This window comes from Chrysemys picta, chromosome 2 (assembly GCF_011386835.1).
Source record: "Chrysemys picta bellii isolate R12L10 chromosome 2, ASM1138683v2, whole genome shotgun sequence".
Taxonomy (NCBI): Eukaryota; Metazoa; Chordata; order Testudines; family Emydidae; genus Chrysemys; species Chrysemys picta.
In genome coordinates this window covers 184,608,897-184,625,798 of record NC_088792.1, presented here as the reverse complement: position 1 = coordinate 184,625,798, position 16,902 = coordinate 184,608,897, and the positions used below count along the sequence as shown (strand labels likewise).

General features: G+C 42.5%; 1 protein-coding gene across 13 annotated transcripts in view; it reads right to left on the bottom strand.

Annotated features, from left to right (window-relative positions):
• CDKAL1 (CDK5 regulatory subunit associated protein 1 like 1) overlaps nucleotides 1-16,902 on the bottom strand; it is a 790,609-nt gene that overhangs the window by 372,934 nt on the left and 400,773 nt on the right. For all 13 annotated transcript variants that reach the window (XR_010597970.1, XR_010597971.1, XR_010597972.1 and 10 more), the window contains one exon: nucleotides 5,844-5,989. Coding sequence is in view for 10 of the 13 variants with exons in the window: in XM_005281387.4 (XP_005281444.1) it covers nucleotides 5,844-5,989 (146 nt within the window). In the remaining 3 variants the exon portion in view is untranslated. The remainder of the gene's footprint in view (nucleotides 1-5,843; nucleotides 5,990-16,902) is intronic.

Sequence of the window (16,902 nt, the reverse complement as noted above, 5' to 3'; positions counted from 1 at the left end):
AATCTGTGACAGTTCCTCAGATTTGTCACCTACAAAAGCTGGCTCAGGTTTGGGAATCTCCCTAACATCCTCAGCCGTGAAGACTGAAGCAAAGAATCTATTTAGTTTCTCCGCAATGACTTTATCATCTTTAAGTGCTCCTTTTGTATCTTGATCGTCCAGGGACCCACTGGTTGTTTAGCAGGCTTCCTGCTTCTGATCTACTTAAAAAACATTTTGTTATTACCTTTTGAGTTTTTGGCTAGCTATTCTTCAAACTCCTTTTTGGCTTTTCTTATTACATTTTTACACTTAATTTGGCAGTGTTTATGCTCCTTTCTATTTACCTCACTAGGATTTGACTTCCACTTTTTATCTCTCACTGCTTCTTTTACATGGTTGTTAAGCCACGGTGGCTCTTTTTTAGTTCTTTTATTTCTTAATTTGGGGTATACATTTATGTTGGGCCTCTATTATGGTGTCTTTAAAAAGTGTCCATGCAGCTTGCAGGGATTTCACTCTAGTCACTGTACCTTTTAATTTCTGTTTAACTAACCCCCTCATTTTTGCATAGTTCCCCTTTTTGAAATTAAATGCCACAGTGTTGGGCTGTTGAGATGTTCTTCCCACCACAGGGATGTTAAATGTAAATCGAGAGTTGCCTCTCCCCTTGTGGGTTCCCGTACCACTGCTCCAAGAAGCAGTCATTTAAAGTATCAAGAAATTTTGTCTCTGCATTTCGTCCTGAGGTGACATGTTCCCAGTCAATATGGGGGTAATTGAAATTCCCCACTATTATTGAGTTCTTAATTTTGATAGCCTCTCTAATTTCCCTTAGCATTTCATCATCACTATCACTGTCCTCGTCAGGTGGTCGATAACAGATCCCTAATCTTATATTCTTATTAGAGCATGAAATTACTATCCATAGAGATTCTACGGAACATGTGGATTCACTTAAGATTTTTACTTCATTTGATTCTACATTTTCTTTCACATATAGTGTCCCCTCCCCCCCGCACGACTTGTTCTGTCCTTCCGATATATTTTGTACCCCGAAATGATTGTGTCCCATTGATTGTTCTCAGTCCACCAGGTTTCTGTGATGCCTATTATATCAATATCCTCCTTTATCATGAGGCACTCTAGTTCACCCGTCTTATTATTCTAGCATTTGTATACAATCACTTTAAAAACTTGTCACTATTTATTTGTCTGCCTTTTTCAGATGTGTCCGATTCTTTATGTGAATGTTTCTCGTCTGATCTGGCCCCCACATTATCCTCTTCCATCCTCTGCTCCTGACTATAACCTAGAGAATCTCTATCAATAGACTCTCCTCTAAGAGAAGTCTCTGTCCAATCCACGTGCTCCTCTGCAGCAGTCGGCTTTCACTCATCTCCTAGTTTAAAAACTGCTCTGCAACCAGGGCCGGCTCTAGGATTTTTGCCGCCCAAAGCAAAAACAATTTTGGCCGCCCCCGGGCCCACCTCAACTCCGCCCCTTCCCCAAATCCCCAGCCCTGCTTCCTCCCCCCAGGCTCTCAAGTCTGGGAAGAAGGGGGAGCAGCGGCGCGTGAAATGGCCTGGGAGGGAGGGGGAGACTCCGAGTGGCCGCGGCGCGGGCGCCGCTTCTCCCCCTCCCTCCCAGGCTCTCAAGCCTGGGAGAGAGGGGGAGCAGCGGCGCGCGAAACGGCCGCTCAGGATCTCCCCCTCCCTCCCAGGTTTGAGAGCCTGAGAGGGAGGGGGAGACCCCGAGCCGCCGCGGCGCGCGAAACAGCTGATTCGCGCGCTGCTACTCCCCCTCCCTCCCAGGCTCTCAAGCCTGGGACGGAGGGGGAGCAGCGGCGCGCGAAACGGCCGCTCAGGATCTCCCCCTCCCTCCCAGGTTTGAGAGCCTGGGAGGGAGGGGGAGACCCCGAGCCGCCGCGGCGCGCGAAACAGCTGATTCGCGTGCTGCTGTTCCCTCTCCCTCCCAGGCTTGAGAGCCTGGGAGGGAGGGCGAGCAGCGACGCGCGAATCAGCTGTTTCGCGCGCCGTGGCAGCAGCAGCGGAGGTGAGCTAGGGCGGCCGGAGCACATTTTTAGGGGCGGCATTCTGGCGCCGGCCATGCCGCCCCAAGCACCAGCTTGTTTTGCTGGTGCCTAGAGCTGGCCCTGTCTGCAACCTTTTTAATGTTAAGTACCAGCAGTCTGGTTCCACTTTGATTTAGGTGGAGCCCATCTCTCCTGTATAGGCTCCCCCCATCCCAAAAATTTCCCCAGTTCCTAATGAATCTAAACCCCTCCTCTCTACACCATCGTCTCATCCATGCATTGAGACTCTGAAGCTCTGCCTGCCTACCTGACCCTGTGCGTGGAACTGGGAGCATTTCTGAGAATGCCACCATAGAGGTCCTGGATTTCAGTCTCTTCCCTAGCAGCCTAAATTTGGCCTCCTACCCTTCCCTATGTCATTGGTACCTACATGTACCACGACCGCTGGCTCCTCCCCAGCATTACACATAAGTCTAACCGGATGCCTCAAGAGATCCGCAACCTTTGCACCAGGCAGGCAAGTCACCATAAGGTTCTCCCGGTCATCACAAACCCAGCTATTTATGTTTCTAATGATCGAATCTCCCATTACTAATACCTGCCTTTTCCTAGTGACTGGAGTTCCCTCCCCTAGAGAGGTAACCTCAGTGCGAGAGGATACCCTAACACCATCTGGAAGGAGGGTCCCAAATATGGGAAGGTTTCCCTCTGCTCCCATTGACTGCTCTGCTTCCCTGGGTCTTTCAACAGTGCAGGGGCTGTCTGATCGGAGGTGGGACAATTCTACAGTGTCCCGGAAAGACTCATCAACATACCTCTCTGCCTCCCTTAGCTCCTCCAGTTCTGCCACCCTGGCCTCCAAAGCCTGTACGCAGTCTCTGAGGGCCAGGAGCTCCTTGCACCGAATGCACACATATGCCATATGCCCACAGGGCAGGTAATCATACATGCTGCACTCAGCGCAATAAACTGGATAGCCCCCACTCTGCTGCTGGGCTTCTGCCTGCATTGTCTCCTGCAGCTACCTAGTTAATGAAAGGGTTTTGTTTAAATCAAGAAGTTTTGAGTGTAGTTTAGTTTACAAGTTTTAAAGGACAGCAAGTGAACCTTGACCCCTTTCCACTCCCCTTCCAAACTCCCTTACGAAACTCTCTGTTAGCAGCCCCTGGGTCGCTTGCACACTGCTTTATAAAGCCCTGGCCTTCTTGATAGCCCCGCCCACTGATTAAGGCTCAGCCAATTAACAGAAGCTTCTAGCAGAGTTCCCCCTGCTGCCACTCCTGCCTCTCAAAGGGAAGAGATGACTCATGGTGCTTCTCTTGGGTTGTGAAGAAGATGGCCCCATGTTTATTTCCCCTGGCTCTCTGAGAATGGAGGGGTTCCTTGGTCATTATGTGACTAGTGCCCCAGCATGAACAGATCAGGCACCTCATGATTCACTTTCTATCATTCCACTCCTATCGATTTCAGAATTTCTTTCTTTCTATTTGTCTGGGTTTTTTTCATCAAGGTATCTGAGGGCTTAATGGAATATCTCAAGAGTATCTCCTTCACTGAGTCAACCTATGGTTTTATGGGTCCAATGTCATTCTACAAGTAAATGCTTACTTGTCAGATGCCTGATTTTATGGAGTATGTGCCATTCTGAATCTACTGGCTGGGCCCTGTGCTAGTGTTTGCAGTAAGTGGGTTCAAACTTTACAGCTGTGGTTGATCTGTTTTGTGACATGGAGAGGGCCATCACTCTTTGTTCTGCTAAAATAGTTCAAACCACACATAGTTAATATCAGATATTCTAGGTATAGACTCTAGAGAAGTCTGTGGCAATGTTATGTCTCAGCAATTCTTGCTCTAAGAAATCTGTATGGGAATGTCTACATGGCAACGTCATAGCTCGCTGCTACCAGGAGAGGAAAGACTACAAATAAAGACCACATGCTCTTGAACACAAAAGAATAACCAAATGAGTTTAACAGACGTGCACATGTTCAAATATCCAAAATATCTCTGTGTCTTGCATAGCTACCTCACTCTGCTGCCACGTGTTGCAAAGAATTTTCCATATGCTAAATGGAGACTGTTCCCTAATGGGAACCACTTGATAATCTGGTAGATTTCTAATAAAATATTATTTTTACTGTTTTTTTTTTTAAATAAAGACATCAAATCAATTACTTTTTTTTTTTAACTAAATTTACTACATAAGTAATAACAGTTTGTGGAAAATGACTTATGTCATAGATTATTGTATTCTTAATAAGCAGCTGCTACAAATTTGGATATTAAGTAATTCACACTCTTTTTTTCTGTGCAAGGGCTGCATGATTTAAAAAAATTTCCATATGCCCCAATATGTGCCAGTGCTACTAGGATATCTGAAATCCAGCTGCTGTTATAATAGCTGCCAACTTTCAAACTACTGAAGAGAATAATGAATCAGCTTCAAGTCAGTTCAGATATAAATTGACATAGCTCCTAGCTAAGATGTGTGCCAACATAACCTCTTAATTAAAAAAAGTAACAACAAAGGCATCACCATCCATTGTTTGAAAAAAATCCAACTTCTCAGAACAAGTAATTATAATGATGATAAAAAATAATGGATGCAACCTTTGCTCTTGCAAGTAACCCCATTGCAATCAATTTCCCTGCATAAGAATATCCGCTCACCTCAGTAAAGGTTGCAGGAGAGGGTCCTTCCATTTTTTAACAGTTATTCTTTGTTATGCCTCCCACCTGCCATGCAGCTTTTCGCATTTCACGCTTTATGTAGTTAAACCGCTGTACTTTACAGTGATTTGGATAAGAAAAATTGGCACTCTAAATTAAGTGTGTGTAAATGAGTGAAATCCCAAACCCAGGGTGTAAAGTGAAGAACCTTCATTCATTCAAAAAAACCCCAAAACAAAACAACAAATAAACCACACCCAAGCTAAGTCAAGCACAAACTCACACACAATTACCCATATTAGACAGACAGAAAGCCAAAGAAAGAAAATGAGAAATAATTCTTTCAGATTATTATGAGTTTTCTGTCATTCCACATGGGAATATTAATTCAAAATAGGCCAAGAAGTTACAAAAGTAATTGTAAGTAAGATATTTAGTGCCACATTTTGCACTTCAATCTTAGTACTTGATGTCATAGGTAAAAAAACCCAACAACTAAAAACCCCCAACTTACTTAACAGAATGCTAAATGTACTATTACTAGCTGTTAAAAGTGTTTTCCTGCTTAACATAACATCATTTGTCTTTTTGTTAGGGAAAATACAACATGTTTAGACACTTTTACTTATGTCAACATATATTCTGTCCTTATAGGAAAAAAGTCTTTCCACAAATCGTTGCAATTCTTTTAAGGCCAACTCAGGGGATTAACATACAAAAGTAAATTTATTCCAGTTAGAGCACACAAAATACTACATAGTAAAAAAAAAAAGTCCATTTATGTTATCATGAGTTGGACCATCTCCAGTATGCAGATTATACAATGCCGAAAAGCCACATTAAAGTTAAAGACTTCAGCAAAGTGAACTTCAAGCAATCTATATATAGTAGTTCAGGCATAAAAATAATCTAAAATTCTATTATTTGAAAAAGATTAGGAATTTATTGACAAATTAAAAGCACGTCACGCAGAGATGGACAGTATTTATGAAACTCAGGCAAATGAGCAAACCACATCAAGAGGTTTATAGCTTTCAAAGTCTGAGTTTCCTTTCTCATACCTTAATTATGAGGTTGCAAGTAACTGCATTTTCAGCCACATGTTCTTGACATTGCAAAAAAAGAACACTGGTATTTTCTTGAGTATTAACAGACTTACTTTTCTTTAAGGAAATCCACTACCCGTTTGAAGTCTGCCACACAGTATTCTCTTTTCATGTCCATGAGTATGCTGTCAGAAGCAGATTGGACTGGTATGTGAAGAAAAGCATATACTCTTGGATGATTGAGAATCTTTGCCATTTCCTAAAAATTAGTCAGAAGAAAATATTTGTAGCCAATCATTAAAACAATGTACAGAAATCCCATAAAAATCACACATGCTAATGAGGGTCAGTAATGGGGCTTCTGATGCCCAAACTAAACTCAATTATATTGCCTATCCATGAGTCAGCAAGGACAGGAGGAGAGGTAGCAAGGATTATTCAGCAATAAAATGAAAGATTTAGGATTACACTTCACTTCAAATAGAATGTATCAAGAGAGTGCTGTCCTCTAACTAGTATTGTTTGGGAGAGACATTAATATAATTTAAGAGCAAACACTAGAAGCAAAGAATTCCAGAACTCTGACTTAGTGTAATTAAAATCTTTAGCAGTGCTCTCAGAGAGCGCTTGTTTTGATTTTCATGAGGGAGCAATGACTCTCTCTTTTTCTGTGGGAGACAAACCAGCCCACATGCATTTGCATCTAAGTGCATCCTCTTTAGTTTCTATTTTGAGCATCTTTAAGATTGGCCATTTGCTAATTAAGGAAGAGCCAATGAGTTGCAGACTTGCTCCTCTACTATGTAGCAGTTTTCAGCCTATAATACAAGCGCAAGAAGAAACTAGAAATTAAAAGGTGACAGTTGTAAAAGGGATAAAAATAAATACACTTATTGAGTACTTCGAAGCACAAGGGTGGGCTTGAAAGGTGATGGGAGATGTAATGGGATGAACAGAGGACACAGGGCCTTGGGGAAACAGGATGGGGGCTGTGTAGGGTCGTGGTTGGAATGTAATGGTCAGTATATGGGAAGATGAATGACGTAACTGCTTATTTCCTTGCTTTTTACAGCATTGGCAGGATATGCAATCTAAGTTAAAGTTTTTAGCTGCCCAAGTTAATGTGCGTTAAAGGGGTCTGATTTTTAGAAAGTGCTAAGCTAATCCCCCTCACAATCCTCCAAAAACAGACATCTTTAATGTGTCACAAATTGGGCACTCGAGAACTGAAAAAACCTAAAACTCACTAGTCAGTTTTGGAAATCTTGGCCTTAAAAACAGTGTATAAATGCAGAAGAGAAGTAGTTACATTATTTGGTGAAAACATTTTGCCTACCTTAACTAGATAAACCAAATGTAAAATATTAGATTAGTACAAATATTAATAAATACACCAATAAAGCAATACATGCACAACAAGGTATATGCAGCTAAACCAAGCTAACAGATCAACTCAAGGTACATCAAGCGCATTCACAGATAACACAAAAGTGCCACAGTGGACCTGTATTTTTTTGAAACATTTCTGTAAAAAAAAAAAAAAAAAAAATACAGAACCTTTTATCTAAACTTTAGATATTCAGATAACATAAGACTTGCATCCAACCCTCCCACCCCAACAAAACCCTAACACAAAGTTTTGCCAAATAAAATCACTCCCAGTTTTGCCAATCTCTCTTTACCTCTTCCCCGCAAACTTTGCGGATTTGCATAAAAACATTTGCTATGAACCACCCCAGTTTTACAAAACCAAATACCTTATTTTGCCCATCACTAATGAAAATATTATTTTCCTTTATCAAATAAGGGAAACAAGGCAAAAGAGCTCCAGTATGAGTGATTAATTGAATACCGTTCCAGTACAGAATTCCTTTGCACAGCAGACTTTTCCTCTTTAGCCAGTTCTACTCCTAATTCAAAACAGTTTACTCTGAATTATCCTTCAAAACTATACTGCATTTATGATACAAGTAAGTAATGGATAAGGAGTAAGGCAAAAATCACTAATTTGCCTCAGCATTTTTTGAAATTTTCTTAAAATGTGTCTCTGTCCAGCTTTTAAATAAACCAATCAATCAATCCCCTCACTACGCAACTAGTGACATTTGTTAGCTTTGTTTTGTTATCTTCCTATTCAGCTTCCCTTGTACAATACGTGCATCTTTTTGTGCTGACCACTGAATTAAAAAAAAAAAGGATTTAAGCTCCCACTCATATTCTCTAGCTCGCACATATAAAAGAAACATATTTTTTTCATCTAGTTGTTCTAAGGCTCAGTGTAAGGCTCTTATATTTGAATCTATTCTTCTTTGTCAATTATTTAATTGTTATTTTATATTTACAGTATGATACCACCCAGAGACCCCAACCAAAATTCGGCCCTTATTGTGTTAAGCAATATATAGTAGTAGACTTGGTCCTTTGTGTTCCCTCTTTAACTCATCCATTTCTGAAGTTATCTTTTCTTTGCTCCCTCCCCCCCTTTTTTGGCATAATGTCTGCTTCTCTTTGAGTCACAGAGCTCAGCTTTATATCAAATGTTGCTTTTAACTTTTGAATAGCTTGAGAGGTTATATAAAAATAAATAAATAAATGAATAAATATTAAAAGAATAGGAGGTATAATTGCATGTGGTAAGGTTATATTGAATACTGGACAGTCAAGAGACTGCACTGCAGTCTGATTTTATCATGAGTTGCTCAATATTTATTGTGTTTCTTAAAGCTCCTGCTCCCGGAGTCCTGTGATTATGTGAGAAACTCAACTTGCTTGCTTGCTTTTTTAAAGAAAGATTCCAGCTGTCATGATTGCAGAGAAAAGTGTGAAAATGTGAACTTCAAAGGCTCCAAAACCAGAAGACATTTTTTCTGCAATGACTACTCCAAACAAGAATAACCCAATAACTATTAACTCACAGTAACTTGAAGCAAATCAATGCAATTTGCATTTGACCTACTGCAGCACAGTGTACTAACAGGAAACTTAACTCTGTTCATTATAAGAGAGGAAGAGTTAACATGAAATACATTCAGCAGCTATATTAAAAAAGTCCCTGGCCAAAACTGCTTGTTCTAATTAGCTTTCCTGGAAACCACACAGGGGCTTCTATGATCCTTGCAATCAGAGTTGCAGATTTGTATCAGGAACAAGAACATGACTATGTTCAGTTAATAAACTCATTTTGCTCAATTCTGTGCTAATATATCAGAGGATTCCCAGCTTTAATTAACTGAACTGCTCCTCAACTGTCATTATGGGCCCCTGACTTTTCACAGAAAGAACCACAAGTGTAAGATCAGGAAGCTAAAAAATCCTGAGGGAATGCATGAGATGGTCACCTATGTGCTGATAAATGTCACTGACATTTTCACAGTACTGGTTTATATTTGGTTAAGACACAGGGGTCTCAATATCAAACCAAATGTATCTTTCAAAAAGCTAATTTTGTGTGTGTGTGTGTGCGCACGCGCGCATGAGAGAGAGAAATGTGTGTGAGAGACAGATGTACACATTATATACACAAAGAAGGCCAGGTTCAGAGCAGGCATAGAAATTGCATCTCACATGGATTTGCTATGAGGAGAGCAGACAGTGGTACTACTGTGTCAGATACTGCGATCCCATGAAGTATCTTTAGGGTCCATAGTTTTAAATGAATGGTTTATGTGTGATTGTGTTCTACTCCATGAGAGAGGGCTACCACAGCTCCTCCAGGAACTAAAAACAGTGGACGGTGATTAAGACAAACCAGCCAGGCTGTAGCCCTCCTCCTCTCCCTGCACCCCCTCTCCCCCAAGAGGGAGGGAGTTTGGGGGAAGGGATAGCTCAGTGGTTTGAGCATTGGTCTGCTAAACCCAGGGTTGTGAGTTCAATCCTTGAGGGGGCCACTTAGGGTCTGGGGCAAAATCAGTACTTGCTCCTAATAGTGAAGGCAGGGGGCTGGACTCAATGACCTTTCAAGGTCCCTTCCAGTTCTAGGAGATAGGATATCTCCATTAATTGATTGATTTATTTTAGGTACCAGTGGATTCTCTGTTCAAACTGGATTCTCCAAAGACCAACAGACAAAGAATGGACTTTTGAATAAACAGCACAAGCTTACACTGATTCGGGGTTTTCATTTTGCATCTAAGACAGATAAATTACAACCGGTGAAAAACCCAGCTGTGGGTTCTGAAAGACTAAAACCTACCAGAGCCATTGGTGGAAGCTGGGAGTAATCTCTGGTAACCTTTTAAGTGTGCATTCAATTTCTTTGATTGCTTTAACATATTCTCTGTAATGCTTTTACCTTAATAATAATTAATTATAATAATAATAAATGTGCTGGTTTAGAAAGAGCTGTGTAGTAACTGATAACTGCATCAATACACTGGTCATAGTCCTCAGGCAGGAAGCAAAGCACAGGTGCTGGCCTTTAGACAGACTGGCTTACTGAGGATATCACAGTGTAAGGCAGGGAGCTGTGCAGCCTTAAAAATCCCCGTCAGGAGTGAGTGAGATGCAGAGCCTAAACTGGGTGCTCTTGGTGGACCATGGAGGGGGAAAACAGGAGCAGTTGCCGTGAAATTTGACCTCTCAAGATTTTCATCAGGGGAGAGCAGCATTAATCTGTAAAGGGGGCTGCATAAGAGCCCGTTCCAGTGAAGCATGCTGAATGGACATGCCTAACCAGTGCATCCTGCTTGCCTCAATCACAGCTTCTTCACAGACAAAATCGCCCCATTTTTGGTTTATGCTGGCTCCTTTTAGCCTCCCCCAGTGATGAGTAGGTTGTACAGCACCTTTCTGCCACTGCAACCTCCCTTCTCTGTACACTTTCCACCTCTGGGGCCATCCACCACAGTTTACTTTCAGGGTTAACTTTCAATGTTGAACTGTTTTAAGGAGTCCTGTGCAAATTGCTTGAAATATGTTTCTTGAAAGGGTTTATTAATTCTCATAAAAATCAAAGACTTCCAGCTTTATTATCCAAAGCTCCATGGTATCTAACTAGTAAAGACAGACATGATTTCCTCAAGGTTTTGACTCCAGGTATGGAAAGTAATCTGATTTAAAAGTATTATTCCCCATGCTATTCTATTTCACCAGCTATCAAGAAAAATGAGCTATCAGAAATGGTGCTAAGATAAAAGGCTTTGACTTAGATTTTGGAGTGAGTGTTGTCCCATCAAACAGCATATGAGTAAAATATTATTCATGTCTTGCAATTAAGATAAACTAATGATGTGTTTTAGGTAGTGGTACCAATATACATATGTGATTATCTTTCTAAAAGCTGTGCAAGTATATGTCCACTTTAAAGTATGTATCCACTTTAAACGGAATAAGGATTGCAGCCTGCAATATTAAATCACCGAATAGCCTATAGCTGAGCCAGCAAAGTCAAAACGCTAAATTCCAATTTAGGCTTTCAAACTGCTCATTAACCACTGTATAGATAAGGTGAATGTCTAATTTCCTGGGTCTGTCTGTCTGTCTTCTTACTGCACTACTAAATGTTTACACACTCTCCAGAGACAGCACCCTCCCTGTTTTTCAGTGATCTGCACAAAACTCAGTGAGACAAAAAAGAAAGCAGGAGAAGAAAAGAGATCATGTCCAAAGAAAATACCAACACCACTGTTGGGCTTACTTATACATCAGTTTCAGTTGTCCAACCTTCCCTGATATTGTGATTTGCCATAACAAGCTCTACAGAAATCGTAACTCTTAACTTCAGTGCATTTAAAAAACAATTGTGAACCTAACAGGTAAAAGAGAAATACTGGCCAGTCAGGCATTTCTCTGGGAATGCCTACACAGCACCGGGACCGTGCTTCTCAGAGCAGGTAGGAAGATATGCGCTAGCTCTGCTTATGCAGGGGTGCTAAAAATAGCAGTGTGGCTATGGTTGGAGAGACTGACTATCTGAGTACCTGCCCAACCCCCTGAGTATGTACTCAGGTGTCTAGTCTGAACCACTGCCCATGCTGGCATGGACATACTGCTATTTTTAGAGCACTAGCCCAAACAGAGCAAGTGCATGCCTATCTGCACTGGGATGCATATTCTCAGCTGCTGTGTAGACATATCCTCTATGTCAGGGGTCTCAAACTCAAATGACCAAGAGGGCCACATGAGGACTAGTACATTGGCCCAAGGGCCGCATTACTGACACCTCCCCGCACCGCCGCCCTCGCCCCCACTCCACCCCTTCCATGAGGCCTTGCCCCTGCCCCGCCTCTTCCCACCCCTTCCCTGCCCCCATTCCAACCCCTTCCCCGAAATCCCCACCCCAACTCTGCCACCTCCCGGCCCGCAGGGGGTGCAGGAGGGGTATGGTGGGGGCTCAGGGCAGGGAGTTGGGGTGTGGGGTGCAGGAGGGGTGAGGGGTACAGCAAGGGGTCAGGGTGCAGTGTGTGGCAGGGGGCTCAGGGCAGGGGGTTGGGGTGCAGCAGGGGGCTCAGGGCAGTGGGTTGGGGTGCAAGAGGAGTGTGGGGTGTGGCAGGGGGCTCAGGGCAGTGGGTTGGGGTGCAAGAGGAGTGCGGGGTTTGGCAGGGGGCTCAGGGCAGTGGGTTGGGATGCAGGTGGGGTGAGGTAGGGGGTCAGGGTGCAGGGTATGGCAGGGGGTTAGGGTGCAGGGTGCGGCAGGGGGTTAGGGTGCAGGGTGCGGCAGGGGGCTCAGGTCAGGGGGTTCGGGTGCAGGAGAGGTTCGGAGGGCAGGATCTGGCCCGGCGTGTACCGGGAGCAGGGCAGGCTCCCTGCCTGCCTGTCTGCCCTGCCCCCGCAAGAGGCTGGAACGTGGGGAAGGGGGGGCGGAGGGGCTGTGCGTTTCTGTTGCTTGAGGCACCGCCTCCAACAGCTCCCATTGGCCGCGGTTCCCCGTTCCCGGCCAATCGGAGCTGCTGGGGGCGCTGCCTAAAGCAACAGCCACACACAGCTCCTCCGCCCCCCCTTCCCCACGTTCCAGCCTCTTCCCGGAGCTGCGCAGGGCAGGGCAGGCAGGGAGCCTGCCCTGCTCCCGGTGCTCGTCCGGCCGCTCTGGTAAACACTGGGGGAGGCCGGGGGTGGGCTGCAAGGGGCTCACGGGCCACAGAAAAACACCCTGTGGGCCACATGCTGCCTGCAGGTTGCATGTTTGAGACCCCTGCTCTATGTCACTTGTCTTACTAGTGCTACTTCCTTAACTTGCCCATTAAGATAGGAAACCGAGGGTCTGCAGTTGTCCATAAGGAGCTGGAACAGATGTACAAAAAGAATGTTTTGTTTGATTACTTAAAAAACCTGGATGTCAGGTTTCAAAGCCTATATAAGTTCATCTGTTACTTGAAATTACTGCCTCAAAACTTCAAGATAAACAAGATTTCCCAGTCTTAACAAGTCTCACCTTTCATGTACTTAAAACTCAACCAGGTACTGTACAATACAGGCTTTATTCAAATACAGCTTTGCATTGAACAGTCATACTTAGCTAATCCTTACAGATATTCCCACAGCACAAATGGAATACAAAATATTAGATTTCATCACTTATTAAAAACTATTAGTTAGTAGCCCAGAGAGGATGTAAAAGGACACCATGGACTAACAGAGTCTACTTCACCGCATCTCTCATCTGTTTCCCGTTTATATTTTCACACAGCATTTTGCATTACTAGATTTCGTTGTCTATTTCCACCAGTAGAAAAAAAAAGTAATATACAACTTATTTGATTCCTATCTGGATGTAGTAAAGGAACCACATTTGGAAACTTCTGTCTTTAATCATAATGGAACAGCTGACTGCCAATTTTCCCTCTGTTGTGGCATCTACTATAACTACATAAAAATATTAGCTATATGTGAAAGAGTCAATGTAGGATCTAAAGGCCCACAGAACAGATGAATTTGTTTTAATCTAACTTTTCAGAACAATTGTTCTGAAGTTGGGACCTTTCAACGTTGTACGTGGGATGTCCTTCCATTTTTTATTCAGTTCTTAACACATGCAGCACATTAGACAGACACTGACAAAGATTTTTTTCAAGCCAGTATATTTTGTCATAACAATTACAACACACACATTTCACTAAACTAATACCTAAGAAGCAAATCAACCAGTCAACCTGTAATAAGAGCTTGCATATTAGAACTACATCACACAATGAAATATCAATATTCATGCTTCTGTACAAATGCCTGTATGACAATCCGTAGACTTTTTTCCTACTATCCTAGCCTGGAAAAAATCAATTACTCTGGTCTTGTGTCATATGTAAGGAATGCGGATATTAGTAACTGCCACCTATATAGCGTCTCCTCAAACACTCAGATCTAAAGAAACACTTGCTGTTTTATTTGTCATGTTCCCATATGGACAATCTTTTCCTTTCTGACACATGTTAGATTGGGTCATATAATGAAGGGTCTCTGCTGACAGTTGCCTTTCAGATGAACATTAAAGTAGCTGGTGAACAGCAACACCAGCAGAATCTGAATGAGAATCAAGTGGCTGTGGTCTATTATTTAAGTATTGCTGCTGTTATGCAGTCCAGGAACAGATATGATCTACTGATGCAGACACAGAAACAATGAGACATGTACACCATAGTATGATTAAATACAGAGGCTACAACTTTACTAAACCTATTAACCAATAGGGACTCCCCACCCTCCTGCTATCTAGCAGGGCTGTTCTAGTGCAGAATGGAACCAGACACTAGTGGCCCTGGTTCTACAAAGCTGAGGGCAGGTATGAGGGCAACGCCTCCTCTACACCCTCAGGCCTGCCCAGGGACCCAAGCTGGAAGCCAAAGTCCCAGCGTGTTTCCCTCCTCCATGCAGAAGGAGATGGGGGAGCCACATGCTGTATGAGACATGGAGGCATACCCCTCACCATGCAATGTCGTGCTTGGGACACATGCCCAAGCAGCCCATTTGGTTAGAGGGACACTTTTTAACTCCAACTGCACTGTGGCAAATGTTATTTAAACACTAAAAAAAGACCTCCGAGATGCCACATGTAAGGTAAAAAACAACATGCAGTTAGTCAATTTTGCCATATGGGAAAAACCCCTTGAACGCACCAACCAAAAGATTGCTGATCATTCTAACCCCCTTTCTCTAAAAAATAATAATTAAAAAAACAACCACCATACCCCATAGCCACTCACTGTGTACTTTTAGCAGGGGAACTTTTAGTTGTGGAAAAATTGGAAAGAGTCCAGCGGAGGGCAACAAAAATGATTAGGTGGCTGGAGCACATGACTTATGAGGAAAGGCTGAGGGAACTGGGATTGTTTAGTCTGCAGAAAAGAAGAATGAGTGGGGATTTGATAGCTGTTTTCAACTACCTGAAAGGGGGTTCCAAAGAGGATGGATCTAGACTGTTATCAGTGGTACAAGATGACAGAACAAGGAATAATGGTCTCAAGTTGCAGTGGGGGAAGTTTAGGTTGGATATTAGGAAAAACTTTTTCACTAGGAGGGTGGTGAAGCACTAGAATGGGCTACCTAGGGAGGTGGTGGAATCTCCTTCCTTAGAGGTTTTTAAGGTCAGGCTTGACAAAGCCCTGGCTGGGATGATTTAGTTGGAGATTGGTCCTGCTTTGAGCAGGGGGTTGGACTAGATGACCTCCTGAGGTCCCTTCTCACCCTGATATTCTATGATTCTATGACTCTAAGGGGGAACCAGGGGAAGCGTGCGTAGCACTGCCCTAGCTGCTTCAGATTGAGTTCTCCCCATTCCCCGGAGTAGGGTTTCCATTGCTCCTGGCTCCATCAAAGATGCACCCTACCCTGGATAGTAAGGTGAGCTTTTGTTCTTCAGCTAGCTGCATATTAAGCTTTGCACCTGCCTCTCTTTTTTTCTTTTCTTTTTAATTAAAAAAATCTTGTCATGATCTACTCTGATTAAAAAATTAGGTTTACTAATGTATAACTGATCCTTGCAACAAGCTTGTCTATACACAAGAACAGTTTCTCACTAAAGCTCTCAACTAAAAGCTGCAGTTGAAGCTGGCTACACTTCTTTCCACAAGCCAAAGGAGCAAATATGGTAGCTATCTGAGTTTTGGGGATTTTTATACAAGTATCTCCTATTTGCAGATATCTTAACAAGGATTTCTGAAATACTTCAAAAATGGAAAAAATCCCCCCACCCCAGCCAAAAATGAAATAAGATTCACTTACTTAAGTGTTTAAGTTGGGAGGGTCTGGGATTCATCACTATAAATACAACATTCCAGTGTCAGTAGTGTCTCACCTAAATCCAGCTATCATGGGGAGACATTGAATACTGGCAACATATGACTAATTCCATTCCTGTGACATACTGAGCATCTTCAACTCCCATGGAAACCAGTGGAAGTTTAGTATGCTTGAAACCGTACAGGATGTGCTTATCACCCATTTTTGTTACCACTGGAGCCATCAATGCTGTGAAGAGCTTTCTTTGTAAAACCTCGGAGATATATTTGCCAACATTTATTAACTGGACCACTTTATGGCATAGTATGAATTTTGTAGATGGCTGGAAGAAAGATAACATGAATAGATTATATCCAGCAATCTGAATAGTCACCACACTAGGTATGGATTCTCTGTTAAATGGCTTATCCTGATGTCTATGTCAAGCATACACACTTTTCAATTTGTTTTTCAAAATGCCCCTTCCTAACAGTAACAGTAGCTGGGTGCAGAGCATTTCATGTGGACTACTGATTGCTGCAGTCCCTCATCTGCACCTTGAATAATCAGCTACTCCCAACCTGTCATCGATCTCTATGAAATGCCTTGCACAGAGGTTATTGCTTTGCTATAAAAATTATTAGTCTATTTCAAGCAAATCTCACTTTTCATCTTTAAACACTGCAATACAGAAAAGCAATCCTCCCATATCTGAATCACTACACCTCATTTACAGAGTATATTAGAAACACAAATATAATTAACAATATAATGAAGTTTCTGAAAAGGCCATTTACTGTGACAGTACAGTGCTGCTCTAAAATAAACTAACATGTCTCTATCATATTTTACATGACCCAAAAAAGGGTTTGTGAATAAAATATATAAAGTACAAGAAAGACACATTTAGTAATGAATACCAAGCTTCACACCTACCCTTTTCTATTAAAAAAAAAAAAAAAAAAAATCTTGCCATGATCTACATCTGTTAAAAAATAGGTTGGCTAATGTATAATAGCAACT